The sequence below is a fragment of the Drosophila pseudoobscura genome, chromosome 4 (genome assembly GCF_009870125.1).
Source record: "Drosophila pseudoobscura strain MV-25-SWS-2005 chromosome 4, UCI_Dpse_MV25, whole genome shotgun sequence".
In the NCBI taxonomy this organism is placed as follows: Eukaryota; Metazoa; Arthropoda; class Insecta; order Diptera; family Drosophilidae; genus Drosophila; species Drosophila pseudoobscura.
Window position 1 is genome coordinate 17,944,311 of NC_046681.1, and position 27,193 is coordinate 17,971,503.

Below are 27,193 nucleotides of genomic sequence, written 5' to 3' on the forward strand. Positions count from 1 at the left end.
GGAAATGGAAAACGAAAACGAGGAGTTGGGGGAGCAACTCACAACTCCAACCTAGTCCGGAAAAAGCTGACAAAGGCAAACGACAGGACGTATTCTAGGGACAAAGATGCCTTTGAATCCGTCCATGCAGCAAATGGAAGAGTGATATGTTTGCCTCTACATAGATGTTTTTGGCCTTACGCAGAATTGGGTTCTTTGAATGGCGGTAGCTTTGAATACGGCAAGCCTTTGTGCCACTGACGTATGCAGCATTCCTGGCTGTTGTGCTGGCATCTAGGCCGAAGCCAAGACCAAGACGGTCGAATCTGGGATAGACACAATTCGGGTTGAGTTGTCGCTAAGAATAACGTCGCATATTCGTACGAGTTATGCAATTATGGGCGCTCCCACCTTGCCACAGCGGTCTAATGAGCAACTTACGTCACGGGGACTGACAGCCTCTAGGAGGTGTTGCACAATGCGATTGAGTTTCAGGCAGGGCAGGGCAGGGCCAGGCGCGGAAAAACGCCAAAGGGAAACTTTGTCTTAATAACACGAGACGCACGCACTTATTATTATTATTGCACATTAATTGCGCGCACAGGCGGGTGGGGCGGAGCAGGGCAGGGCAAGGCAACTTTATTAAAAAGTAAAGCACAATCATGTGCACACATGCAAATTTTATGGTTTGGAACACGTGTCACAGCACAGCGGAGGAGGCAGGCCAAGCTGCCATCGGCGACGGCCGTCAACCACAGCAACCAGACCATGCACCCGCACCCGCACCCGCACCCGAACACGCCCATGCCCACACTCACGCCCACGCAATGCCACAATAAATACAATTAAAATATTCATTTTACTTATTGTATATATTTGCGTGCATAAATAAAATACAATTTCAGGACGACAGTTAAACGGAACGAAAAAAAAAAACAATAAATAAATAAGAAAACATAAATTACGTATACGACTCGTCGCCGCGCCCACCCTCAAGGCAGGGGCGTGAGGCATGAAGCACGGAGCACGGGTCGTGCCACTGCAGCAGCAGCAGCAGCAGCACAACATATGAAAGGCAAAAGCTTTTAAGCGCACTTAACTCATAATATTCCGCGGTGAAGCGACGAGGTGGAAGTATTCGTATTGTAAATTGAAAATTAAAAAGCTGACAAAATTTGTTTCACTTTTCCCCGAAGGCTATGCGGATCGGAATACCAGGCAATATAGTAATTCCGTGCCGACCTCGGCTCCACGGGCTCTAGTCACCCGTGTGACGCAGATAAAAAATGCTTCTTAAAGCCGGGACAGAAATTATACCCACTGAAAAGCGTCCTTTAAGTAGAGAGTGGTCTGTGCATCGGGACTTTTGGGGACCCTAATGGGGAGCTACAAAAAATATACAAATCCCAAAATTGTTTACAACTTTTTAATAACTAATGTTCCGCCTGGAAGGCCGAGTCTATTAGGTGAAGAGGCGGGTGTAATAAAGAAGTTTATGTCGAGATGTCATCGTTTGAGTTGTAAAAAATATTACGACCAAATAACTTATTTTGCTGGCTGGCTGCCGGTGATGCGGTGATGCGCTGCGGCGCGATGACAACTTCTTATATTTAATTAAAAATAACGATGTTGCAACTCACCCGCCAAAGTACTCCATTTCCTTATTAACGGTCTGGTCTCTAATAATTTCCTCTTTGCAGAACTGGCACGCCATCATTAGCAGCTCGCTGGCATCGCTGTTGTTGCTGGGCGTCTCAACGCTGATTGCGATTGCTTTGGTCATACACACGGAGCTGATGCCCAAGAAATATCTGCAGATATCTGCCGGCAGCAAGCCGGCGACGCCCACCAAGCAGGACAAAAGACGCCGCGAGCGCGAGAGTTTAAGCAACATTACCCAAATTCGCGCCCAGTCGCCGGTGGGGGCTGCGGTGGGAGCCACCACAAGCTCTGGCAACAATCGCAGGCCTCTTTCGGTGAACAACAATTCCTCTCTGCAGGGCGGAGCGGCGGGTATACGTGGCGCCATTGGCATTAGCTGGCTGCTGCCGCTCCTCTTCGCAGTTGCCGCCCCACTAATCTGCAGCATCATTGGCAAGTGGCCGCGCCATTGGTGGCTAGATATTCTGTCCACTGTGTCTTCTTCGGATGACTCTGTCAGCAAGTCCGATGCCGAACCAACGGAGTTTGATGGCGTCTACTATTCAACGCATTCGCTCCTCAATGGCGATAATTTACGACTGGAATCGGAAGCGCTGCTGGGAAATGCAACGAGCTCTCCAGCTGAGACATCATCAATTGGGCTAGGCGATGATGTGGCCACGTCAACGTCATCAATCACAGCCGGCAGTGGCACTGGCAACAGCACTGGCTCCAGCAGTGACAGCAGCATGGCAGTCGAAGTAGCTGCGGCCTCGACTTGGCCACAGCAACAACAGCATATGCCAGCCACTTGGAGCCGCACCACCTCCTCATCGAGCACTTCAGGCTACGGATTTCAGGCCGCGGCTCTTACTTCCGACCTGAACGGAGCGGCATCGACGCCGTTGTCGCCTTCTCTGAGCTTCATCCTGTTCGTTTGCATCGATTTTCTTTTCATTTTTCTTTTCTTTGCTCTGTTTGCCATTTTAATGAAGAAACTTTTGTGGTTGTGGCACAAGAATCGCAATGTGCATACGCATCCGTTGGATAAATTCAATCTGGCTCTCCAAAGGCGGTAAGTCGAAGAAAACTAGAATACAGATAAAACGGAATGAGAATGGGGCAGGACTTAAAAAATAATCATGATGGAAAGTTTACAAAACCCAGAACCCCCCTCGGATCACTTCATATTGTGGTCTGCGCTAATCTAAGCTGAAAAATCACTGCCCACAACAATCGGTGCTTAATATTATCGTCATTTTCTTAATCTATTCCAACGTATTCCGACAGACTTGGCCTACTTTACAGGGCAGGAGGACTGCTGCTGGTTAAGCTATGCACCGATGGGTTCTTCATCGTTTATGTTAATTCATTACCGGATACTCTATGGGCATATCCGTTCGGCATATCGTGTATAATATTGGTAAGTCCAGAGAACAGTACACATGCGTTGAGCGTTAAGGGGCTTAGTGCCCGAATATTCGTAGCCGTTTGGCTTACTGGTCGGAAGTTCAATTTGAGTCCATCCTTCGAGACAGCTGCCTGTGTCACCGAAACTATTGGGGTTCGGGCTGGGGTTCCGTGGGTTCTTATGCAAATCCGGTTTCCTTTTTATTTTCAACGTCTTATTAAACTTGCATATTTCATCAAAGTGTAGAGCCTGCATACACTTACAGGTGACGGTGAAATTATGCATGCAAAAACAACGGAGGGCGTGAGCACGGAAAACCACGCGCGGAGCAAACTGCTCGCGCAGACTGCATTAGCAGCCAGATCAAAGTACCGGAAGAAGCCTTTTTGTGTTTATTTTGCACTTGCCTTTGACACTTGGCTCTGGTTTCCGCCTCCTCGAGCTCCTCCTCAAGCTGTTATTGTTTTCTTTTTACTCCTCTGCTCGTTGATTTGCTGTGCAAATGAAATAAGTGCGCTTCACTTTTGCACCTTGCCACTCAAGCGGCAACTTCGGCTCGGCTCGGGCGAGCCAAGTTCCAAGTTCCAAAGATACAATGCACACAAGTTTTTGGATTCATTGAGGAGGGAGCTCACCGAGGAGACCACTGCTTTTGCTTTTGCTTTGGCTTTTGCCGGCACTTATTTGTATCATTCTTCTGCCACAACTGAATTAAACGCATTTAACGCTCTACGCACGCCCCACAATCAGCTCACAATCCAATTAAATAAACAATTATCTACACAAGCCAAGGCATTGGGTAGGTGTATCCTTGCAAAACTAATCACATAATTACACGCACACACTTTGATGTGGGACTGTGGGGATGTGGGGATGTGGGCAGCCGGCAAGTGAGTCGGCATGTGGGGCGCATTCGGCACATTCAAATTCAAATACAAACAAATTAGGTCGAGCCCCTTCTTGAATCGAAACCGCAATGTCTACAACCCTCTCCGTGCCAGTGGTCTGGACTATTAATGTGCACCAAAATCACTTTGATTGTGGGCGTAGGCCTCTGTAGGCCTCCGTAGGCTCTGTCTGCGTTTCTGTTTAATTATTTAAGCAAGGACTAAAGCAGACATTAAAAGGCTCAGGATTCTTTCCGGTACATGGAAGGGAAGTCCATACCATAAGAAATGTTTGGCATACGAGTATCGAGCCCAGGCCGGAGGGACGACTCCTTCGCTAATTTCGCAATTAATTCTGGTCGAAAATCCCGGCGTGGTATTCGGTGTCTGTCTCCCATAAATTCCGCCCTCGGGAAAAGACACAACAATGGCTGTAGTGCTCTGGTCAGTTCCATATGTTACACCATCGATTTATGGTTGCCTTTTGGTCATGCATTCAATTTCCTAATCGGTTGCTTCGATTTTCATGTTGGGAGTCATGTTGGGGCACTCTGAGGGTCCCTTTAATTGAAGTGGCTTCCGATACTTAACGACTCAATCGTCTTGATAATCCCCATATGGTTGACACACGAATTTTATTAGGGTCTACCCAGACCCTAAGAGAAATTGTATATTGTATGTACGTACGTACAATCACTGCCATTACTCAAACCGCTCCATTTGCAGGGCTTCGGAATCCTCTTTTGTTTTGTCATCAAGGCTGAGAGCCAGCTGCGGGGGCCCCCGTTCCTGAGCAGCAACGGTAGCAGTCAGAACAGCTCGTTAAAGCAGACAAAGTTCAACACGAGTAAGAGCAGCCTGGACGATAACTACTGCACTACAACGGCTAACGTCAACAGTCCATTAAGCTGTAGGTTGTCGCCATGAGAACTAGACACTGGTTCAATGCCTAACCCGAATCCAAATCCTTTTACAGTCTACACCAACCATGACAAAGAGAAGGAGAACGAATGTGCGGTATCATTGTCAATGTCAAATGCAGGAGTAACGGCTGTGGAGGCATCGCAGGCATCTTCATCTGGAGCGAGCGCCCCACCCCTGCAATCAAAGGTGGGACTGGAGCTGTCCGGAGCAAATGGAACTGGCGTTCAGCTGCCGTTGACAATCATTTCCACGGCGCCTCGTTGCCAGGCAGCAACTCCGGCTTCGGTGGCAATTGGCAGCTCGACGAAGACCTTCCTCGGTGACCGCCAAACGCTGCCCCTGACTGTTGCACCTTCGCCGGACACACGCTGCTGCGCCCTACTTAGTGGAGGAAACGCATACGATGCATACACGATGAGCATGGGGATGGGGGGACTTACAGGGAGCCTTGGAAGGCGTACATTGCATCAGCAACCAACTCATTTCCGTTCGGGACCATACGGGGACTTTGTGGGTGTCGAGACACTGGATATACTCCAAGGCGTAGCAGCAGGTAGGTAAACCGTACGAAAACAGAAGCTACCCCAGTCCCAATCGAAGAAGTGAAATTACAAATGCAAATGGGAGTGCATTGAAAATGATATTCGCTTCGATGACCACTGTAAATCTCCTTGCAGATAGCATAATTGGAATTCACACCAGCGCCATAATGCCCTCGGCCACGTCCGCTTCTCATTACGTTCCGCTGCAACATAATCCATATGTAGATTTTGTGCCCAGCTCACTGATACTCAGCTTGCCAGCGCCCCAGTTGCCACCACCGCCGACCATAAGTGGCAACCTGAGCAATGCCGGGATGTCCAGCGCCACACTCTCGATGTCGTTGCCCACACCAAACCCCAAGACGCAGAAGCGGGTAACCATTCTGGAACCCACGTCAAGGACGACCTTCGACCCTCTGCTACCCACAATGGTGGCAGCAGTGGTCTCAACTTCCACCGTCACCAGCACTGCGACGGCGGCTGCAATTCCTACATCTACGCAAAGTGGCGAAGTAGGATGTGGCAGTGGCAGTGGTGCTGATGGCAATGATGCTACGCTAGATCGCATCACCCTGGACCTCGACTATTTACTAAATAGGGGAAATTTGGAGAACGGAGAAGGAGGTGGGCCAGAGCCATCGCCCCCCCAGAATGAGCCCACTGACGACACACTGAAAAACTGAATCAACAGCAGCAAAGTGAGCGGCACTAAGCCGACACATTTATTCTATTTTGCCTATACTAGTACTAGTACACTAAGATGCATTTACGAGGCTTCGATTTTGAATATCAGGTGTAAATAGGTGTAAATAAATGGACTAGACAAGCCTAAAGTAGAAAGCTCTGTGAATATTTCTGTTTTTATGCATTAACTAACATTAACTGAAAGTTGTTGAGTAGTTTAAAAGCTGACACGTGACAGATGGAAAACTATGATAACAATCTGAATGCAAGTCACAGTTTAGCCCCATTATACGAGTGTATCTCTCTGTCGGAGAATAATATGGTATGCTAGGCTCTCATAATTGGAAAAATATCATTTCGAGTGATTTCGACATCAAGCATAACTAGATTCATATTAAGATTACAAAAATTAACTAAGCGACATCGCATATTAAAACCAACTGAGAGAATTTAAACAAGAGGTAACTTTTTAGCTAGATTTACAAAAGGGTACTAAACATAACAATATGAAAGCGATAAATTAAAGAGCGAGAACACTGAAGTGTGAAAAAGTTTTTGATTCCATTTAAAATTTTCCTAGTCTTAACACAAAATAAAGCCCAATTAAGATATGAAAACTTACAAAATACAATAATTGTAATACTAATAAGAATAACAGGACTATTTCTGCAACAAAATTAATTATACAGATATATCTTTAAATAAACTCAAGACTCTTGTTAGAAAAACTATGAAAAAACCGAAGCGAGTGTGATTTTCTTTTCAAATATGAATTGGGCAAAGGTAAGGAGTCATCTATAAAACTCTTTTGTTATTCAAATCATAGTAGTACTTACTTGGCGTTGGTTGGCTTGTGATACTCCTCGATAGTCTCTGAAGTGATAAAAATATCAGAAGCCTGTGAAAGAAATGGTACTTTAGAAATACAGATTTATACTTTACGATTCCTTAAGCGACTTACCGAACTCTACCATCGTTACAAAATGACCAATTGGTTTACATTACAATTACATCACGATTCGTGCTGAAATGCTTAGAGCCCAACTGGATCCCCGAGTAAACGTACAGTATCAATGTAGTGTATTGGGTCGACAAAAATACTTCACATTAACCACACACCGCCACTAATGTTTACTGTTCTACAACCATCACCAAGTAGGAATATTTACCACCAGGAAATCAACAAAACCAACAAAAACTACACTGTTTTACATGTTTATTAAAGATTAGTTGTAATTTAATTTTTAGGAGCTTATTGCACAAACCTTCTACATATCTGCACGATCATTGTAAGGTCCTAAAACTCTACCACGTGTCCCATCAAGTAGGTGACATTCTCACTGCGTATGGCAAAGAAAAACGGATGGTCGGCCCGAAAGAACTTTTGACGGGAGGAATTGCTGATCACAATGGGTTTATACTCTGACGAAAAAGAAAACGGGATGGGATACAATAAGTTGGAAGCTTGTGGGGAGTACATATTGTACATACCTGCCGCGGCTCTGGGTGGTTCTGATCCAGAACCAGACTCATTTAGGTTAATCCGCAACTTTTGGAGAACGTCGGCTACGGGCAGATTTCCGGAGGGATGCACATGCTTAAAGTTCGCCGATGCCGAAAAGATCTCTTCAAAACCGAGCTATAAATAAATTGAATTTTTAAATGTTCTCATCGCATATAAATGTCCGCGCATAACCTGACGTAGGCAGATTATTCCCATTCTACTGACCTGCTTCAAGGGCTGCCGCAAGCTGCACTCGAAATCGATACTAAATTTAGGCAGCAGCACCTGCACTCCCTCCATTTGCATGCACTGCTGCAATGCGCCCAGATCGATTCCGCGCAGCTGGCCTTCCAGTTTCGCGAGTCCCTCGCGTTGATTGGGCAGGATTAGCAGCATGGACAGTTCTTCAGCGTGCTCGTAGGGAAGCTCAATGGCGCGGGCGTTCAGTTCCCTCAGCTCCGCGTACTTCACAAACATATCGTCGTCGAACAGCATGGCCACCGACTTTGATGTTTCGCCTTTGTTGCTGTGGAACTCGTAGAGACCCGTACGGTATGCACTAAAGGGAAGAAACCACTTGCTTTGGAGGTTCGCCGCCAGCAAGAGCAGCAGCTTGGCCGCATGACCACTATCTACAAGAGTCGATTGCCAGTTGCCGCCTCCAACAGCGGCCAATATCTGTTCGCTTACGTGACGACGCAGCTTCTCCGTCTGTTCCATATTGATGCACTCGGCAGTCACATGAAAGTATGTTTGAGCAATTTTCTGAAAATCTTCAGCTATCCCTCCAGGGCTGGACTCAGGGTTCGGCTGTATCAGCAGGCGGTTCTGCAATTCAACGTGGGTATCAGCATCCCTGGTTACATTTGCAAGCTCTGCAGCGTAATAGTTGGCCATCTTGGCATTGCTTGGGAAGCGTTGCGTAAGCCGCAACAGCTTCTGGAATTCTTCTGCGGTGGCTCCATCTGAGCCAAGGTAGAGGAGTGCCAGACTGGCTTCCAGGAGCAGAGGCGACATGAGCACATTCTGATCGGTGGCCGTCGATGCAATGCTGTGATAGATCTCCGCAGCTAGATTGGACTCCGGTGGAACGCTGCTCGCAGGGGGATTGGGTGCTTCACTCATAATGGGGCGGCTCAGATCTGCTGCTCTTGCGATGGAATCCTGTAAAATATGTACATAAAAAATAAATTAATCTATTCCACATGCTTGCAATCTAGGCATACATATATCTATGATGGTTTACGCCATATGATCTATTAAATTGAACCATCTTAGCCTCAGATTCCCTTTCAGCATAATGTGAAACACATGTGTCGACATTTATACGACACTAACATAAACTTTGCCCTGAACTATGCGAGGTTAAACTGAAATGAAAAAAAAGTGCAGATAAGATTCTACACTTTACACTAATTTCCATTGCGATTCGCCGCCTCCAAGAGACAAAACTTAGCTAGTTGCCACTAAAGTGGTTTTCGTAATAAAAAACGAAGCGTAATTTCTTCTGTTTCAATACCTAAACAAGGCACGAAGGAACAAAAGCACACAGAGTACAAAACAAATGATTAAATAAATAAAGTAAGCGAGAGAACACTTGACACAATTTTCGGCAAGCAAACAAAACGGAAGCGCCGAGTCGGAAAACTTTCTGACAGTGCTTTGGCTGTATATTTCACGCGAATTTTGGTTTGGCTTGGTTTGGTTTGTTTCTGTTCTTCTCGGTGGTGGGGGCCCACTCCCTTAACCAATCCCGAATTGCATTTCATGGCGATTCCTATGCGGCGCGCACACTTTCTGCTCGCTTAATTGCCCCATCAACCAACTGCACCCCCACCCAAATGGAAAATAAAAACGAACTGTTTTCCGCTCAAAGTATACGTACACACGCCTACGCCTACGCCCACGCCTACGCCAACGGCAGCGTCACTGCTCTCGCTATATAAGTAGCGCTACTCTAATACTAGACATTGTTTTTGTTTATTTTTGGTGCGCCAATTTTGTTTTCTTTCTTTACGAAATTACACTACATCATGAGTTTGTCAAATGTGTTGTTTTTTAAAGTCTATTGCTCTATTGCAAAATAGAGCGCAAATGCACATCCGACGTTAATGGCTGAGTGGCATATGGCAAATCCTCACTGGATTTCCATAGCTGCGTGCGAGGTCATGGCAGCGCTTTCGAAGTGGCATCATCAACCACAATAGTTTTCTGTGAAATATTCGAGCAGCAGTCAATTCTGATCAGTGGCACAAAGGCCTCTTCATTTCGTTTGAAATGACCATCACACCGTTTTGACTGAAAAGTGCCGTAACAATATTTAAGATACGCTTTTACCTGAACGAATCTTGTTAGAAGTTCTATCGAGGTAGTGCTGAACAGAAAACAGGAGACAGAAAATTATGTAAAGTTTGTGCTTGTAAAGATTCGCGCCCGCACGCAGCTTCGGACAAAAATCGACTAAATGCTCGCGCTCGGAAACAATAAAAGAATTCAAAAAGAACCAATTAAGTTTGCCCGGCGCTGCTCACACCCGCCTCATCGATGACGACACTTGGGCAATGCGGAGGCAAAAGCTCTGGCTCTGGCCAATGTCTTCATACCGGTTCAGATTTTCGGCAACTACTTTTCCGATGCCACATTTTAATCTATTTTTATAATTTGTTTGCCGTGAATTAAATCTAAAAAGACTTACGGTGGACTGCCGCTGCATTCGGTGTGGGTGTTCATCAGCGTCGACCGTTCACGAGTTTGGTTTTTGTTTTGGAGCGCTGCAATGAACGATGATTGCCGCGGATGCTGCTGCTAGTGCCGCCTTCTACAGTCCCCAGTCCCGCTGTTGATTGAATTGAGTTGTGCGGTTCGCTCTGTTTCCATAGTTCTTGTTTAATCATTTTATCTAATCTGGATTGGGGTCGCTGGACGCGTATGTGGGTAATTCTGTGTATACTCGTATGTACTTGCTTTTAGCTGCAGATGAAGAAACAGCGAATGTTGCATTTATGTCCGAAACTGTGCCAAGTATAAATTTGATACACATCCTGAAAAAAAGAATGCATTTATTAATTGAAAAGAATTTTAATCAAAGACTTATCAAAAGCCAGAGACTTACGATGAAATCTCGGTACATTCGTTTCATACTCAAAAAAAGGAATCTCTTCATTTAAAACAAAATATTTCATCAGGTGACAGAACCGATAGATTGGGAAATAAAAGTGTTCTACAGTTTAACTACATGTCTCTGTGGCGACATCTGACGGCGAAGATCAGGAATGTATATGAACAAATGTATGCTTATTGCTACAAGGGGCACGACACACCACCTGGCAATTCTACATTTATTATACACAACTTTGGTAGTTTAAAGTATGCTATGGTCACTGTTGTTTCTCTCACGTCATTGTTTTATAATGATTCTGTCCCCTGATGGCAAATCAGAAAAATGTCGATGTTGTTCCATGAAACTGCATCAATCAGAAACGTCGGCTGCATACAATTTCATCAATCAGAATCACAATAGACTTGTGTAAAAGTACATATTTAAAGAGTAATTTAGGGTAAAATGAAATGAACAAATAAACAGCTGGATGGATAACATTTGGGCAAAGAATATAATTAATCATTCAAACAATTCATTATTTATTCATCAACTTAAAATACAATATTACGAGTCGAGGATGAGGACACTGGTGGTGGGTGGTAAATTGTTGTAATGCTTGCGCGAAGGTGGATGGATTAAAATCATAATATGTATACATAAATAAATACTAACAACCTAAAATAATGTCCGAAACGGGCCCAAAAAGTTTCCAAATACAAATTTAGGGCACACAGACAGAATCGGCACAGGGCAATGCTCCAACAGCACAGCTGAGTAGAGCGGATGCAATTACGATTTGAAAACGAGATGCAATTAGTGTATAATGCACTACCAGAGATTCAATAAATCCGTGGGAGTGGTGGATAAATAATGCCATTCTGTTTTGAGAGATTGATAAAGGTGAGAAAAAAACATGTCTGTGTCTGTCGTGTATGCCTCTCCAAATGTTTGAGTATGTTCACTTTAGGGATTTTTGGGGGATTTTTCGTGCTGTGTTAGAAGATGACTATGGTAGTACTAAGTGTAGCCTAGCGCGGTCGCAAGTTAGAAGAAGTTGTATGATGTGTAATATGTAGCCTAGAATGTGTAACCACCCTCTGGAGCCTTAGGCTGAGTTGCATTAAATTCGAGGGCTCCATTCACTTCCTGGGGGGCGAGCTCTTGCTCGGCCTCGTCGTCGCCATTGCTGAAGTAGGTATCGATAATTGCGTACGCCTTCTTGTACACCTCTTCGTTCTCGTGTTGCTGCAATGTTTCCAGTTTATCCAATCCGCCCATCTCTTCGACCATGAGACAGAGGTTCTCAGTACCGCCCAGTTTCTCGGCCAGCGCAAAGAGGTTGGACAAGCCAGTCTGCACAACTTTGATGGTGCGTGGATCTTTAGCATCGAGCAAGTCGATGAATGGCTTCAATATTTTGAACTTCTCAATGAGATCCACAATCTGCTCTGGGGTGCCCGATGTTGTCGTGTTGGTCACTGCCCATGCGGCCTCTTTTTGTGCCTTAAAATCGCCCTTCTCGAGCACGTTGCGTAGTTGTTGGAAGATACCAGCTTCAATAACTGCTTGGATTTGCTTCTGATTACCTGCTGTTATGTTACTTACAGTCCAAGCAGCCTCCTTGACAATGTTGCTCTTGTTGTGCTGCAGCAGCAGACCCAGTCGGGGCAAGCCACCCGCAGCAATAACAACATCGGTCTGTAAAGAACAACTGATATTAGCTAATAATTCAAAGGTACCATTCGATTGACTACTGACCTGTACATCTGTGCCGGTGACAATGTTTCCCACACTGCGCAGTGCTGGCACAATTATGCTGGGCTCATCCATTTGCAAAAGTTTCACTAGTCTAGGAACTGCATCCGAGTCCACTACCGCCTGAATCTTGTGGTTGTCATCATCGGTGACATATGACAAAGCCCAGCAGGCGTCGGCCAAAACCTGAATATCTTGACTAAGCAAAAGCTGCGACAGAACTGGCAGCAAGCGTGTCACTTGTTCAAAGGGCGGCGAAGGATTCTTGTTGCGGCACAGATTCGACATCAACCAGACAATGTTCCGCAAAAATGAAAGCGGCGTTTCGTTGTTAATCAGCGGCAAAATACCATCGATGACATTATGTTGGATTACAATGTCGCGAGCAGCGGCCCCATCGCCGGCTATGTTACCCAAAGCCCATACGGCCTGCTCAGCAAGATTGATAGAGTTCGACTGCAGCAGGGCAACAAAATGCGGCACCGCATTGTGCTCGATGACACAGCGTGTCTGGTCAGATGTTCCCGAGGCAATGTTTGTCAAAGCCCAGGCTGCCTCAAACTGCAACATGGTACTGTGGTGGGGGGTCACTGTAATGCACCGCATGCACTAACCTACTGCAAATACTTACTTGCTGGTGTTTTGAAGAAATCGTATGCATATGGGAACGATGCCATGGCCAATCATTAGATCAATGGGTGGATTGCGCTCGCGACTCAGCATCTTCCGTGCCGACTGCATACCCATGAACTGGCGCTCCTGATCCTCGCTGTTCATGGCCGCCACAATCTCATCCACCGACAGCTGCACCGGCGACTGACCATTTAATTCTTTCAGGGGCGAGGTGAGGTCTTCGTCGTTGATGTTGCGACGCTTGAACATCTGATCCTCCTTTTTGGACTTGCGCAACTCAATGGTAACCTCATGGCGACGCATGCGCGAGTCCTACAGATTAGCAAAAGTGAGGTTAATTCCGAGCGCATCAACCCGCCACAGCCCGCCGCGAAACGTACCTGCGTGTTGATTGTGTTGGACTTATAGGAGCCCTGACGAGTGTTTGCATCCGTTTTATTCATGACGAAAATTTTGATTTAATAAAATTTTGTTTTAAAATAATTTGTTAAGCTCCAGTTGCTCCGAACGACAAGTGTAGAATGTAGAACTGAAATAAATGATGTTGCAAAGATGTGTGAAACAAAATGACAAGGGCTGCTTTGATTCGTTTTCCTTTCCTTCTCCTTTGAGCCTACGGCGCCGGCAGAGCGTCGGCAGAGCGTCGGCAGAGGCAGATCCAGAAACGAAAGCAGAGGCGAAAACGCAGACCGATAAGACCGGCTTTTCAGAGGGCAGGCAAGAAACAACAACAAAGCAACAGCTGCAGTCAGCCGCCATTTGCACATTTGGCGGCGCTGCCTTCGCGGTAAAGACAGACAGACAGGCAGACAGACAGGCATACAGACGGACGGAAGAATAGGTGTTCCTTTTATTTGCAAACTTACCTTCAGGTTATGTGCGAAACCGCAACGCGTGTGTCCCTCTGCGTCTGTGTTATTTGGAAAAAATCACTCACATAAAAATTTACACAATTTTATTGTATACTCCACTAAAAATGTTTACGAAAATTTTGTACTTGTTAACACGTTCCCGAACAATGAAGTAAATGTCGCCGTTTAGTTTGAAAAGCAAGCGAGCGGATTTATCGAAAAAGTAACTAACCCACCTAGCCCCCCTTTATTTAAACTGGAGAACAAGTTGAGCCCACCCGCAGAAAATAATACTGCTTGTAAATTCTTCTTTCAGATCCATGCAATTCCTTTGCTTTTAAAATAAAAAAGGTTGCACCTGACCTGCGTGAAAGTCTCATAATATTCGTGTGGGTATTTAAACACCCAATGGATAATACCCGACAATGGGTTAATCGATCTCTGTCTATGATCGTCCGTGGCTTAATATTGCTAGCTAACCCAGACTCTAAACACTGACCACTTAATTTTATCCGAATGATGAATCGATTTTCTACAATTTTTAAAGACTTCGCTTTTTGAGCTATTTTATTTAATAAAGTTTAAACAAAACAAGTTTTTTTCATGGTAACTACACCGCAACTACACATTTAATACATATCAACTACATATGTATGTAGTATGGAAATTTATATACCCTATTTTCTTTAAATTTTGTTACAAGCCAGTTTTCCAAGCTGCTTTGACAATGATTTTTTCTCATAATGTCATGTTTTTTACCTATTCATAAAATTGATTTAAAATATTTGTATCGTTCAATTTACTGAATGAGTTCGTTCGCGAATTATCAACTCGCTCTTTTAGTTCGTTAGTTCAGTTCACCGATCGATACTAATCTGCTAAAGAGATCGGCTACAATATTGCCCGCCAGATTCAAATCGCAAATCAATGCGCTGTCGTCTTGTGGCCTTGTGGTCTTGTGGTCTTGTGATCATAGATGCAAATTTTTGTTTTTAAAAATTCTCTCTTTCTGTAAATACAAGCAATAGCAATTGCAATCTTCGGGTGTGTGTGTGTATTCAGCTGCGCTGTATTGGCTGAATCTGCAAATCTCGCCGTCAGTTTAAATATTAAGTTTTAACGGTTCTGGCTCATGCGCATTTGACCGTTAAATAATGAAATACAAATTATATTGAATCTTGTTATTGAGTTAAGAGTTGAAATAAAATTAATTCCATTACCATTAATTATTAAAAGGTAGTTAAATCGCTCTTTCAATACAAAATTGCGGAGAAAAATGACCTGCGCGACAGGCGTGCGAGAATGCAATAATTTTTGTTTCGTGCTCAATTTATTTTGGAGTAATTTTTTCAACAAGGTTCTGTAGTGTCACATTCTAGGCTGTCTTCTTGTCGTCCCCCCTGTTTTCCTCATTAACGGGCGCTGGGGCGACTGTAGAGGTAGTGTTGTCGTTTACCGCCGGAGCAGCAGAGCGCGCCTCCACCACATCGGAGTCATCGTTGTTGTCCGCGGCGGCGGGCGCTGGTGAGGCAGGGGCGTAGGGGGGGAACTGCTGATCCTGCGGGTAGTCCTGCTGGGCCTGCTGCTGCTGCTGTCCGTCAGTATAGTCAACAGGAGTGGGTTCGAGCTCTGGCTGTGCCGGTGCCTCTACAACTTCACCGTGCTGTTCGGCGACCACCTGCTGTGGGGCGAAGAGCTGCTGCTGGTGGATTTGCTGCTGCTGGTGGATTTGCGTCTGCTGGGGGTAGTATATGGGGGCAGGCAGAGATACGACAGGCGCGGAACGGACGGCTCCGAAGGGCTCACGCTGGACCACGGCATTGAATCCGTTGATATCGTCAGCGGTGTAGGTCACCGTGCGCTTGTAGCCATCGGCATCGAGCACGCTGTACGAGCCAACCACATTGCCTCCATCACGAGTCTCCACTTGGCTCTTGATGTCTCCAGTCACGGAGTCGTGCACTCCATACGAGAAGTCGTAGCGTGGGGCCGACTCCACCTCCACTTGCTTCACAACGGTATGCAGGGGCGCAGGTGCAATGGTCTTGACCAGGGGAGCAGCCACAGCCACGGGCGCAACGGCCTTGACAATTGGAGCTGGAAGGGCATAGGACTTGGCGTACACGGGGGCCGCGGGCACGACGGTCTTGGCCAGCACTGGAGCCACATGGTGGTAGACTGGAGCGGCATACGGTTGATGATACACGGCTGCTGGAGCCTGATAAGTGGCATAAGTGGCCGGATGGTATCCAGCGTACGTGGCCGCGAATCCGGCGCTGCAGGAGCCGGCGATCGCCAAAAGGGAGACAACAGTCAGAACCTGTGAGTGGAATGGATTTCAGAGCGTGCTGCATGAGCCGTTGAACTGGAATGATGGGGGGACATCCTTGTATCATTCGATTCCCAAAGTACAACTTACTTTGGCTTGCATCTTGAAAGGGGAATTAGTTCCTTTTAGATTGAATGGCACGTGCCACACAAAAGGTTGGAAGCGAAGACTGGACTTTTGTATCCGTGTCGGTTGAGAGTGAGGCGGAATGGAGTTCCCCGACTCTTGGCGATGCAAACGACGTTGACTTAATGATGCGGTTCACTCCCGTCGCTTGTCACTTTATATGGGGCAGGCATAGGCATAGCCCCAGCTCCAGCCCCAGCCGCAGCCCCAGAATTAGCTATAAGAAGTTGCGCTGGGCCAAACCGGTAATACTTACGAGTATGTACAAAAGTATATCTGGTGCCAGTTGACAATTTGACAATTGTCGACGGAACTGGTTTCGGTAAATTTGTCTTCGCTTTGGTACTGGCATCGATTTCGGATACGGTTTCAGTTTCGTTTTCGTTTCGGGCTTTGATTTCAAGTTCAGCGCATTGGCGCTTCCTTGTAGGCCTACAGGAGGGGTGCGTAATTAATTGCGATTCGAGTACTATTCAATTAACTTTCCCATTGTCAACTCAGCACCTTTTCACGGCCCCCCCTCAGGCGTCTGCAGCCATTACAGCACGGCTTGCGTTCAGCACTTGACACTCATTTTGTTTTTCTTCGAGACATGCGCGCCAATGAAGCGCGAAATTTGCTGCCATCGGAGGGGCCAGGTTACCCCAGAGGGGCCCTCACCTCACCCCACCTCATCCCACCCCACCCCTCTGCACCTGCTGCCAAGATGTAGGGGGACTTGTCACAGGGGTCCGCTTTGACTTCACTTTGGATGCCGTTTGTATGTCAGCAGCGTTTGCTTCATTTGCGGCATGATTTTCAGTTTTCGTTTTTACCCCTGCCTTTTAGAAAACTTATTATTGTTCCATTTCATGTTTACTTAATGGTGGGTGTCCATGGGCGTCGTGTCCCACATGCAGACATTGGCACAGTTTCTCTACAGTTCGTCTGAAACGTCTCTCAACAGCCGGAACAAAGGTCTAAAAACACAAGTCCGAGCAATGGGCAAAGAGGATTACTAATAACTGCGCTCCTTTATTTCTCATTTCTGTGTACATGCCTCCTCAATGGGCACTCTGAGGTCAAATGTAACATTAAAGGGTAGGCAAATCATAAAGTGGCTGAGAATTATTGTATGAATGCATATTTGAGTTCGAGTTTGAAAGGAAACCAAGCCCCAAATTACAAAAGTTACAGTTGAGAACCTGCACCAGCTGCTCCATCCTGCTCTATAAGGGAAAACTGACGGAAACAGAAACATTGGGTCTTTGGCAGTGGGCCCTAATTAATACAGAAGACTTGAAGGTTGCCCGAAAAGGTTTTTCTTGGAAATTCACCATAGACCAGGAAAAAGTTGTCAACTCATTTGAGCGGTTCGAATCGATGTAATTAAGCGGATTCAAGGAACTCCGAGACCTTTGTACAGTAGAGGCGATCGATGTTCAAAATTGTTCAAAAATTGAAAGTGCGTGAAACGTTCAGGGGCCTTTGTGTCCGTCTTGGAGGTTGGTGTGAGCCATTAACATCCGATTACAGTGTCCGAACACGTACCCCAGACCATCAAGATGCGTAGGCATACAATACCAGAGACAGAGAGAGAGAAAAAGAGAATTATTCAGAAGATATGCATGTATGACACTCAAATGCTTGAACTTGAAAATTCACAGCCCTCCAGAGCGAAATCGCGAGGTGCCTGTAATCGAGAAGGTACCGCAAGAAACGGAAATAGCACATCAATGCTAACTGGTGCCATGGACAAGGACATGGACAGAGACAGGAAGAGGAACAGGAAGAGGAAGAGGAACAGGGCTCAATTGCCTATCAGCATCGCAATTAAAGTCAAATGTGTGGATAGCCAGGAAACAGGAACCTGCCAGCACAGGAGAGCGCACTTTGACATTTCACATTTGACAAATACTTAACACTGTTTGCCAGACTTAATAAACCCGACTTCGTTGACTTTGCCACCGCAAACGATGAGGGCTGAAGGTACGAATGGGGGGTGGGGCAGGAAGAGGTACGGCAATGATTGATTGCACGTTAAAGCCGGAGAGCATCGCATCATTTCCCTTTTACACTTGACAGGAAATGCATTTTTAGTTGGCGCTGGCGAAATGAGCATAGCATCGGAGTGTGCTGGCCGGAAGGGCGAAATGGATGAGGGTGAGGATGAGGATGAGGATGAGCCAGCGGTGATGTGCTGACAGAGGTACGAGTATAGAGGAAAAGAGGTACGTACGTAGGAGTATGCAAAACGAAATCACAGCTAGTGGCGTGCAAGGTAACTGGAAGGGCGTGGCGTGGTGTGGCAGACGAATGCAAATGCCAAGGCATGTGCCAGTGCCAGTGCTAGTCACTGCACTCCATGGCAGTTTTCGCAGACAATTTACACAAGACTCGCACAAATACTGGCACATAAATATTTTGCGGGTGTGTGGGTCTGTGTTCGGCCATTGAGCAAGCCATTCGAATGGAAAGGCAGTCAAGGTGGCCCAGAGTCCTTGGCGTGAAAGTTTCCGTTTCCTCGCACTCGCACTGGCACTCGCATTCGCCTTTAAGTTGAAAACTGAAAGCGGACAACTTTTTGGCCAATCAAGCAGGAACTGTAGCCACACCGGCAACATCTTAAGCCAATTAAGGGGCAATGGGCAGTGCTGGCTTATCGATCAACATTAGAGAACCCCCGAACCCCAAGCGTATAATCACCTTTCCGCATTCTATGAATGGAGCACTACATCGCACACACATCGCGCGGCGGTCGGCCCCATAATTGCCTCCCTCAGAGCCCCTGGGTAAGACAAACGACCCGAAGCAAATCGCTGGCAAGCCCCAGCCCCCAAGTTACTCGCCCCCCGCCGTCGCCGTCGCCGTCGCTATCCATGACCACGCCTTTGTTTGACACCAAGATGCAGACAATGACAACAAATGTCGCCCCAGCTCCATTAATCCATCAAAATTGGCGTTGAAGCTGAAATCAAAATATGCGCCGCGGGTCGCTACAGGCTTGGGGGCGCATGGGCGTGGCAGACGTTAAAATTTAAAGATTCAAAGTTAGCAAAAACAACCATAATAACAACAAAGGACAGGAAGTATCCCATAGATGGGATACCAGAAAGTTTTGCACTATTTAGTGGACTTAGTGGAAGTTGTGCGAAACTTGTCGAAGAGAATCGGATGTTTGAGGGCTCGACAATGTGTACCGTGCTTCCATAATTAAGTTTTTATGTAAATTGCAATTCTATTGAACAGACGCAGGTCTTTAAAAGAACCCAAGGACACTCTGACATCCCAAATTTGATGGCTTTAGGCCCAAGACAGACCCCTTTCGCAGTCGCCGCAAAATGGACAAGGCGACCACAATTTTCATCGGGAGCGCAAATAAAGAAATTAATCAATTTAACGATACGATTAGAGTGGAGTGGAGGGGAGAGGAGTGGGGGCGAGTGGCGTCAACGGACGTGGCATTTGTCTACGTAGAGCTAAAAAAATTGACTACGAGTCTGCCGCACGCTTCTCGGTGATTTATTTCCATTGATTTTTTGCTCCATCCGCCGTCCTCAGTCTCGGTCCTCCCTCGTCTTCTGTCGCTGGCTGAGCTTAAAGATTATGCAATCAATAGCCACATTTCCGAGTCAGAACAAGAGCACCCGGTCCGAGTCGACGGCTTTGTGGCCCATTGACGACGGGTGTACAATGTGACGCCTACAACGTCAACGCTGGCTAATTATAAAGTTGCTAAGCGGATTTGAATGAAAAAATTCCACGAGGGGGCGATGAGCCCCCACTCCCGCTCCCGCTCCCATAAGAATTCATTCATTAACTCTGAGTCGACTCCAGGATGCAAAGTAATCAGCATAAATTGCATTGAGATGAGCCAGCGGAAGACCCGAGCTAATTGCAATGCGATTGCAGTGTCAGTTGCAAAAAGTTGGCAGTGATGCTCAAAGGGTTAGATTATGTCGGAGGTTTATGCCTGAATTCAATTCAAATGAAATTCAAGCCATATTAACCCTTGTGTCACAAATTAAACTAATAAACTCTTCAGACGCACAATGCCCCGCAGTCACCCACAAACTGGATAACAAATTTACTTTAAACCAAACGAGTATGTGGATATATTCGTATGTATTCAGATATGCTTGTACGTACGAGTACACGAGCTATGGATGCGACACCGCGAAGAAAAAATCGTTACTCTAGGGCTTGAGCTAGGTCCCACCCGTCAGCCCCCCGCTCGCATATTGTTTGCCCCCACCCGCATCCCCAACAGAGCGCGCTGAAATGTACTGGGTGAGCTGATATTTGCCGCGCGGAATATTTTAATTAAAAGCAATTTCTACAATGTCAAACAACGTCAACGCACAACGCAACAGAACAGGGCATAAAGTGTTTTTCATAGCCATAAACTGAGGGAACGAGAGCAAGGATGAACTGCAGGAGCAGGAGCAAGAGCAGTATCCTTTTATGGTGACTGCCGCGTGTGCTGTTGATGCTGCTGCCGATGTTAAAGTGTCAACAAGTTGATGATGTAGGTGTCGCTGGCATGTTGACTGCCACGGCCGGAGAGCGTCAAGAACGGCATCCTTGGTGCAGAGACAAAGGCCAATCAATATGCAAAGCAGTCAATATTTGAAGCGGCCAAAGGTGCCGGATGCCGGTGCCGGTGCTGAGGCAGGGGCTGGTGCTGGTGCTGATGGTGGTGCCAGTGCAGTGATTATCTGCCACACTTGACGATTGTCGGAGGCGTCGACGGCCCTAAACTGCCATTGTTTGACTATTTGCGAAACAAGGAGGCAGGCAGGGCAAGGGCTGCAGCCCAGCAGCCCAGCACACGAGCGAATGCCCGGGTGTTCCAGTGAGGGGGCATCCAAGTGCAAGGGCTCTGGAGCTTTTTAGGCATAAACAAGGGCGTCGGAGGAGTCTGCACTTACCATGCCAACGACATTGTCTGAATGGGAGTGACTCCCGGCAGCAGACACAAATGCAATCAATTCTTACAACTATTGTTCTGCCTGCGAGTGTGTGTGTTTTCGAGAGAGAGTGAGCGTGTGTGGGGCTGATGCCAGACACTCAAAACAATCAGGGCTCAAAAACAGCATGAATGATGTGTCAGATGACGACGCATGTCGTGTGCCCCTGCCCCCCAGCCCTCCTGCCCTCCTGCCCTCCCGTTCCCCACTCCACTTGACTCCTTCCGTTTCCACTTCCACTCTGCTTCAGGTTGCACTTTTTGCCGGCACTTAAGCGCCTTTAAATATGCAGCACAGTCAAGCGTAGACACTCTCGACCAAGTTTGTTGTTAGCACAGATTGCTGCTGCATAGTTTAAGCTGCCGCCCTGTCTCGAAAGCTCTGACGAGCGACGGTGAGGAAGACATCATGCCGCATGGGGCATGCACGCTGAACGCATGATCTCGAGCTGCGGTACCTTAAAGAGTTATGCTCGTGTTTTCGGCAACAACTATAATAAAATTCGAGAATCCAAACCACGTCGACAGTCGGCAGTCGATTGGAATTGGAAATTTCCATTTTCTATACGACTTTATGGCAGGATAACTAACGAAATGCATTTGCTCAACTCGCCGCTCGCTTATCTCACTCGGAAAAGTAGTAAGGAAACTTTTCCGAGTATCCCAGTATTCCATTTAGTAGAGTTGGAGTGTATTGATTCCTGTGCTGTTTTAAATTAAGCTGGCAAAAGGACAGAGAGAATGTGAGCCAAGGCACAGAAAAGCAATAGTGGCGGAGGCAGAGGCAGAGACTGAGGCAACAGCAGTCACTGACCGCATACATTTTTTAAATGCTCCCACAAGAATTCTACAGAATTTATATTTTGTTTCGAAATTGTTTTCCAGCTTTCGGCTAGTGTATGAGGATGTTTAAAGTTGTGGATGTTGCTGCCGCGTTTATTGTTGTTTTGCTGCTGTGCCCTAGGATCTTTTGGCACAAAAGTTTCCAATTGCAGGGAGCCTGGTGTTTGGTTTAGGAAAAGTGAAAATGAAAATGTATATGCATAATTTGTTTGAATTTAAATAAAACACAGAATAAACGTACGTATAACCCACATTGAATGAAATTTTGCAATTAAATTAAACGTATTTCCTCAGTTCAACCGGAAAATATATAATATTTTCTATGGTATTTTACCACTTAAGTAGATGGATGGATGGATGAATAGTTTGGATTGCTTAAATATTTAAATCGTTAATTGGAACAAGTACCAGTCGAGGCCAACCTGGCGTATACTTTATCATCGTGGCTCTCAAACCTAATCCCCAGAAATATACATCAAATTAAAAATGCGGCTTGCCCGCTAAACCGCCTTCATCATCGAATGAGCGCACAAGTCCCTAAGCTGGAATTCCATAAATTACAAGCCCGGACCCGGCCCCAGCCCCGGCCCCGCCCACAATTTGACCACAAACTCCACTCCCCCTCAAGCTCCGCCTGCCACATGCTCGTATGGTTTGTTGCTCATATGCTAATTGCAATGGACATGTTTTTGTTGGGCTAGCCGGGACCGCAGGGCGCACAGTCGAGTTAATTTCATTGCTGAATTGTGACTCAAGGGCAATATTAACATGGAAATTATGAACATGCCAGGGCAATGAAAAGTGACAGCCGCCAAAAAACTACAACAACTCCAACAATACTTGCAATACAAACAGGCCACTAAAAACAAATTGCGAATGTCCCGAGAAGCCAACATCCAGAGGCCAGTGGACAGGGACCAGGGACCAGGGAGCAGGGACCCGGGACCAGGGACCGTTCCGGAAGCGGCTGCAGTGCGCGCCCCAAGCTTAGACCCAGCACACAAAAACAAAGAAATTCATTTCTATGGAGCAAAAATGTTTGGGATGTTGGGCTTAGCACGAACCCGAGCCCCAGCCTGGTATGAAACACAAATACGAATACGTGTGCAGAGATGTCTAAAAATTTCGCCGCAGCGGTGCACTCTGTTCAGTGACCAAACGTTGACAGGGTCCTGCTCTGGTCATGGAGCTGCAGCGCGCTGGTGCTGGGGCTGGGGCTGGGACTGGGACTGGGGCTGGTTCTAGTTGTCAACTGGTATCGCTTGAATTGCATATTTTGCGGTGTTTAAACAACGAAAACAATGCCGACCCCCCCGAGCTGCTTCGAACCGACACCAACAAAAGCATAAAGTGGTGCAATTTTATATATTGCACAGCTCCATGATTTATGCCATCATCATAATAAATTCATATGATTTATATGGGATGCCTAAGGCGAGCCAGGCCAACACAGGCGACTAGCATAATTCTCGGTAGCTGTACTAGTTACCAGTTACCAGTTCAAATTGCTTTTTCACATTAATTGTAATCCAGAGGAGGCCCATCCCATCCTCACAGGCACGCATAGACGCATAGATCCGCGTGCCTGTGGCTGGGGCTGTGGCTGGCTGGGTGTAAGTTGGCAAATTCATAACTTTTGACAGTTTTGGGTTGGCATTTGGCTGTCCGTTTGACAGTTTTAAAGTTGGCACAACATAACAGCAGACTTTCGGGCCGCCTGGAGGAAGTATGGAGGCATATGAAAAGTCCCTATCGCCATAGTCGGGTCGTAGTTGGAAATGTCTTCATAGGTGCCACCTGCAATTGGGTTCTTCGAGGCGCGATTTTACAAGGATCCGAATTGATTTTCCTGCGGCGCTTGGCAGGGCAATAAAGTCTGCCCAAACTTTAGTCGTCTCTGGAGCATCCACGCCGGATTGCAGAGGACGCCGACCGAACTCATGGCTTTTTATCAAATTGAAAACTGCCCAAGACCCAAAACTTTTGCAGCAAATTGGATGTCAAGCAGATTCAGACGTTTTCCTTTCCCGCCTGTCTGTTGCGGCTGTGGCTGTATTTGACGGCGCACTTATGAATATGCAAATTCCTAGACAAGATGCGTCAGGTGTGACGTCAACGACGATTAGTTCATTAAACTTGGACTGGCCCAGAAGCCCCAGAAGAAGAGTATGCAACACTTAATTAGCAAACTAAATGCGCAGCCCGGCCAAAAGTTTAATGAACTTACGACGCTGGGGCTGGAGTTGAGGCTGGAGCTGGTGCTGAGTCTGAGGATGCGGAAGAAGATGAGGGCTCAACATGCGTACAATAACTGAAATCAAAAGCTGGGCCCGCACCGAACAGGAAAAGGCCGTGCTGCCCGACCCTCAGGCCCTGTCTGCACAAATTAGCCGGCACAAGGCGCAAAAAGGATATACCAAAGTGGTCAACAATTACACTAGGCCGAGACGAGAGCAGAAGGCAGAAAGCAGAAGCCAGGAAGAGCCAAAGAAGGCAAAGAAGGCAAGCGAAGGCGCCAAGAATAAACGACAAACGACCTCAATGAATGACATTTAATTATTTCATCAAGAAAGCAAATAGCCGAAGGGCACACACAATCAACTTTTGCCGAGCACAAGGCACAATACCTCGTTTTCTTTTGCTAATAATGAAGAGAAGCTAAAACAGTGGCCAAGGCAGGACTGTTCCACACACAAAGTGTGCTGTGGCTGGACACTCGCGACAGTTGATTGTTTCTTATCCCTGCAAGGAACAGATTGGCAGAGCTTATCCAAGCCAAAGTACATCTTGACCTTCAGACTTGTGTAACTCTTAATCGCAATACAATGAATGGGGTTTTTCTGACCTCACCAAGCCCAGCACTCCCCCATCAATTAATCACCCACGCGCACAACCCAAGTATATCGTATGGCTATAAAGGGACAATGAAGAAAATCCATAACAGGGGCGGAATGCATCCTGAACCAGGAGACAGTGATTGTGATTCCGCCTGCCTTAGGGAAGCCCAGGGGTACTTGACTGTTTGAACAGTCAACGAGCTGGTCCACCATCGCCGATGGCCGCCGGTCCGTGCCCATCCCGACATCGCTGTAGCTGCTGGTGCTGCCGGTGCTGGTGCTCCTGCCAGTGACAATTACGCAAATTGTTGTTGTCATTATGTAAACACTTGTTTATGTCAAATTTGACATTTGATACGAACGCATGCTGACCAGCAGACGGGGAAGCAAAGCAGTCTCAAACAAGGACATTGCTAAGGGCACTAGCTGGGCGGAGAGCCGGCGAAGGGCCGTGGCGCAATATGTCAAGCGGCAGGTGAACTTGGACATGTCCATGTTACACTTGATTAAGTAGGCGCTGAGTTCGACGAAATGCTTTTTAGATGGACCTGCCCGTGGACCCACACCCCCCCCAGACAGCGCTTGCTGCGGTAGACGAGGATGAGAGGGGTCCATTGTCGAGCTGACACGACGCAAACGACGTGGGGAAGCGGAGGTCACAGGACGTGCCAAATTATTGACAGCCCGGCGAGCTTGGTGTGTAGGGTGTGCGGGGTGTACGGGGTGTATCGGTGTATAGGGCGTGTGTTCACTGCGCATACACCGACGTGCACATACCTGCCGACGAGTACGGGCCCGAGTATATATGGAAATGTGTGTTGGTTGATTAATTAGACGCAGATGCTCCGTAGGCGTTTCCTCCTCCATCGCTTCGTGGTTGATGGGAGATGGGTGTGGCTGTGGCTGTCTGTGTCACGAGGCCTGTGCACTATGCGAGTGACCGCGTCATAAGTCGCCGTTAGATGGGTCGTGGCTGTGGCTCATTAACACCAAAAAAAACAAACCGGACAGTCAAAGAGAAGGACCGACAGGAGAAACCCAAGCGGAGTCCTGAGAGCATTTGGAATTTGCCCAGACCTTATTAATTTGTATGGCAATCAATGAAGCGATGGAAGGACGAAGGCAGGTGCTGGAGGCAGGGTTTATTGCCAGCATGTTGACACAACTTTGTACAACATTTGTACAATATATAGATAGAACTTATCTAGCCAACGGGTCAGCATTGTGGCGAGTGGAGCACCAGCTCTCCTTGGCTGCAATCCCAAACCGGCCCTGCCTCTTATTACCAATTTCCAGCTTATATCATTCACAAAATCCGTTTATCGTTACCCCAAACCAGACGACTGTTTTCAGGACGCAATCAGTTGCCAATAGAATGAATAAATAGATTTAAACAAATGTTCAAGCACTGCCAAGTAAAATGTCATCGTTTTCTGGGATTTTAGTGCTTTAGTGCTTAAACAATAAGATTTCCTTCTTTATTGAACCCTTTCGCTTCCTTCCAGACCTTCCCCACAAACTCCCGCCATGACTGTCCGCTTTCGCTTGGTCCCCCCGCCCTCTTTCAGGCAATGGCCACTGTAAATCTTGCCTTTCAACTGCTCACAATTTTCACAATGCAATTTCAATGCGTTTTATCGAATGCTTCTTGTCTGCCAAACGTCATACACATGTTCCATGTGCCATGTTCCACAGTGTGTATGCGTGTGTACTAGTGCACGAGTATCTGTATCTGTATCTGTGTCGAGCTGTTGCCATTTTGTTGCATACTTTTGTGCACGCTCATCGGCAAATTGAATTTATGCGCTGCAGGCATTGGGAAAAACTCTCAGAGAAGAGTCGGGCAGTGGCAAGCATTGATTTCGTCATGTCAGTGGATGGAATAAAGGGGTGGCACGGAATGGCACGGGATGGCATGGGATGGCACTCCAGGGCTAAGCGGAGAGTGCATGGATTGTGCACACTGCATGCGCATAAAATCCTGTCGTTTTGGCACCCCATCAAGTTCTCCTCACACAAATTCCCATGCATATTACATTTAGCGGGGCTCTGCGACGAAAGGGCTAATTCTGCAGCTAGCTGCGGATGCCTACTGGCATCGAACGTATCGAACTCGCATTGAAGATGGCTTGAAGGCTTAACGAGTTGCTGCGAAGTGGCTCTGTAATCAGTCGGATTAGGGAAAATTGACGCCGCACC

At 46.8% G+C, this 27,193-nt stretch overlaps 4 protein-coding genes across 6 annotated transcripts in view; 1 reads left to right on the forward strand and 3 right to left on the reverse strand.

The window, feature by feature from the left end:
* LOC4817281 (uncharacterized) overlaps positions 1-6,797 on the forward strand; it is an 88,177-nt gene extending 81,380 nt beyond the window's left edge. The window contains exons 17-21 of the mRNA XM_001356275.4: positions 1,680-2,695; positions 2,911-3,043; positions 4,645-4,828; positions 4,895-5,395; positions 5,520-6,797. Coding sequence (XP_001356311.4) covers positions 1,680-2,695; positions 2,911-3,043; positions 4,645-4,828; positions 4,895-5,395; positions 5,520-6,067 — 2,382 coding nt within the window. The 3' untranslated portion in view covers positions 6,068-6,797. The remainder of the gene's footprint in view (positions 1-1,679; positions 2,696-2,910; positions 3,044-4,644; positions 4,829-4,894; positions 5,396-5,519) is intronic.
* A 470-nt stretch (positions 6,798-7,267) lies between these two features.
* On the reverse strand, positions 7,268-10,575 carry Spn31A (Serpin 31A). Of its 3 annotated transcripts, none has more exons than XM_015180223.2 (4): positions 10,268-10,575; positions 7,798-8,736; positions 7,560-7,707; positions 7,268-7,490 (listed from the first exon to the last, which is right to left on the reverse strand). In XM_015180223.2, exons 1-4 carry the CDS (start codon positions 10,283-10,285, stop codon positions 7,366-7,368), a joined length of 1,230 nt encoding a protein of 409 aa, XP_015035709.2. In that variant the 5' UTR covers positions 10,286-10,575; the 3' UTR covers positions 7,268-7,365. The 3 variants fall into 3 exon arrangements, with proteins under 3 accessions (XP_015035709.2, XP_015035711.2, XP_015035710.2); XM_015180225.2 differs by lacking the exon at positions 10,268-10,575 and adding an exon at positions 9,910-10,155; XM_015180224.2 differs by lacking the exon at positions 10,268-10,575 and adding an exon at positions 8,799-8,940.
* A 684-nt stretch (positions 10,576-11,259) lies between these two features.
* Pen (karyopherin subunit alpha) lies at positions 11,260-14,107 on the reverse strand. The gene is made up of 5 exons (XM_001356277.4): positions 13,927-14,107; positions 13,441-13,589; positions 13,059-13,372; positions 12,431-13,001; positions 11,260-12,370 (listed from the first exon to the last, which is right to left on the reverse strand). Exons 2-5 carry the CDS (start codon positions 13,501-13,503, stop codon positions 11,750-11,752), a joined length of 1,569 nt encoding a protein of 522 aa, XP_001356313.2. The 5' UTR covers positions 13,504-13,589; positions 13,927-14,107; the 3' UTR covers positions 11,260-11,749.
* A 1,112-nt stretch (positions 14,108-15,219) lies between these two features.
* Positions 15,220-16,715, reverse strand: Cpr31A (Cuticular protein 31A). The gene is made up of 2 exons (XM_002132476.3): positions 16,331-16,715; positions 15,220-16,231 (listed from the first exon to the last, which is right to left on the reverse strand). The coding sequence occupies exons 1-2, from the start codon at positions 16,340-16,342 to the stop codon at positions 15,287-15,289; spliced, it is 957 nt and encodes a 318-aa protein (XP_002132512.2). The 5' UTR covers positions 16,343-16,715; the 3' UTR covers positions 15,220-15,286.
* Between the last annotated feature and the right edge of the window lie 10,478 nt (positions 16,716-27,193).

Excerpts from the sequence above, each read along its gene's own strand:
- Spn31A (XM_015180223.2), bottom strand. Across the intron at positions 7,708-7,797 it reads TGCGGCAGCCCTTGAAGCAG|CTCGGTTTTGAAGAGATCTT; the intron begins GTCAGTAGAATG and ends ATTTATTTATAG. Across the intron at positions 7,491-7,559 it reads ACCACCCAGAGCCGCGGCAG|AGTATAAACCCATTGTGATC; the intron begins GTATGTACAATA and ends CTTTTTCGTCAG.
- Pen (XM_001356277.4), bottom strand. The coding sequence starts at position 13,503 with ATGAATAAAACGGATGCAAACACTCGTCAGGGCTCCTATAAGTCCAAC. Across the intron at positions 13,373-13,440 it reads CCAACACAATCAACACGCAG|GACTCGCGCATGCGTCGCCA; the intron begins GTACGTTTCGCG and ends GCTAATCTGTAG. Across the intron at positions 13,002-13,058 it reads TTTCTTCAAAACACCAGCAA|TACCATGTTGCAGTTTGAGG; the intron begins GTAAGTATTTGC and ends CCCCCACCACAG.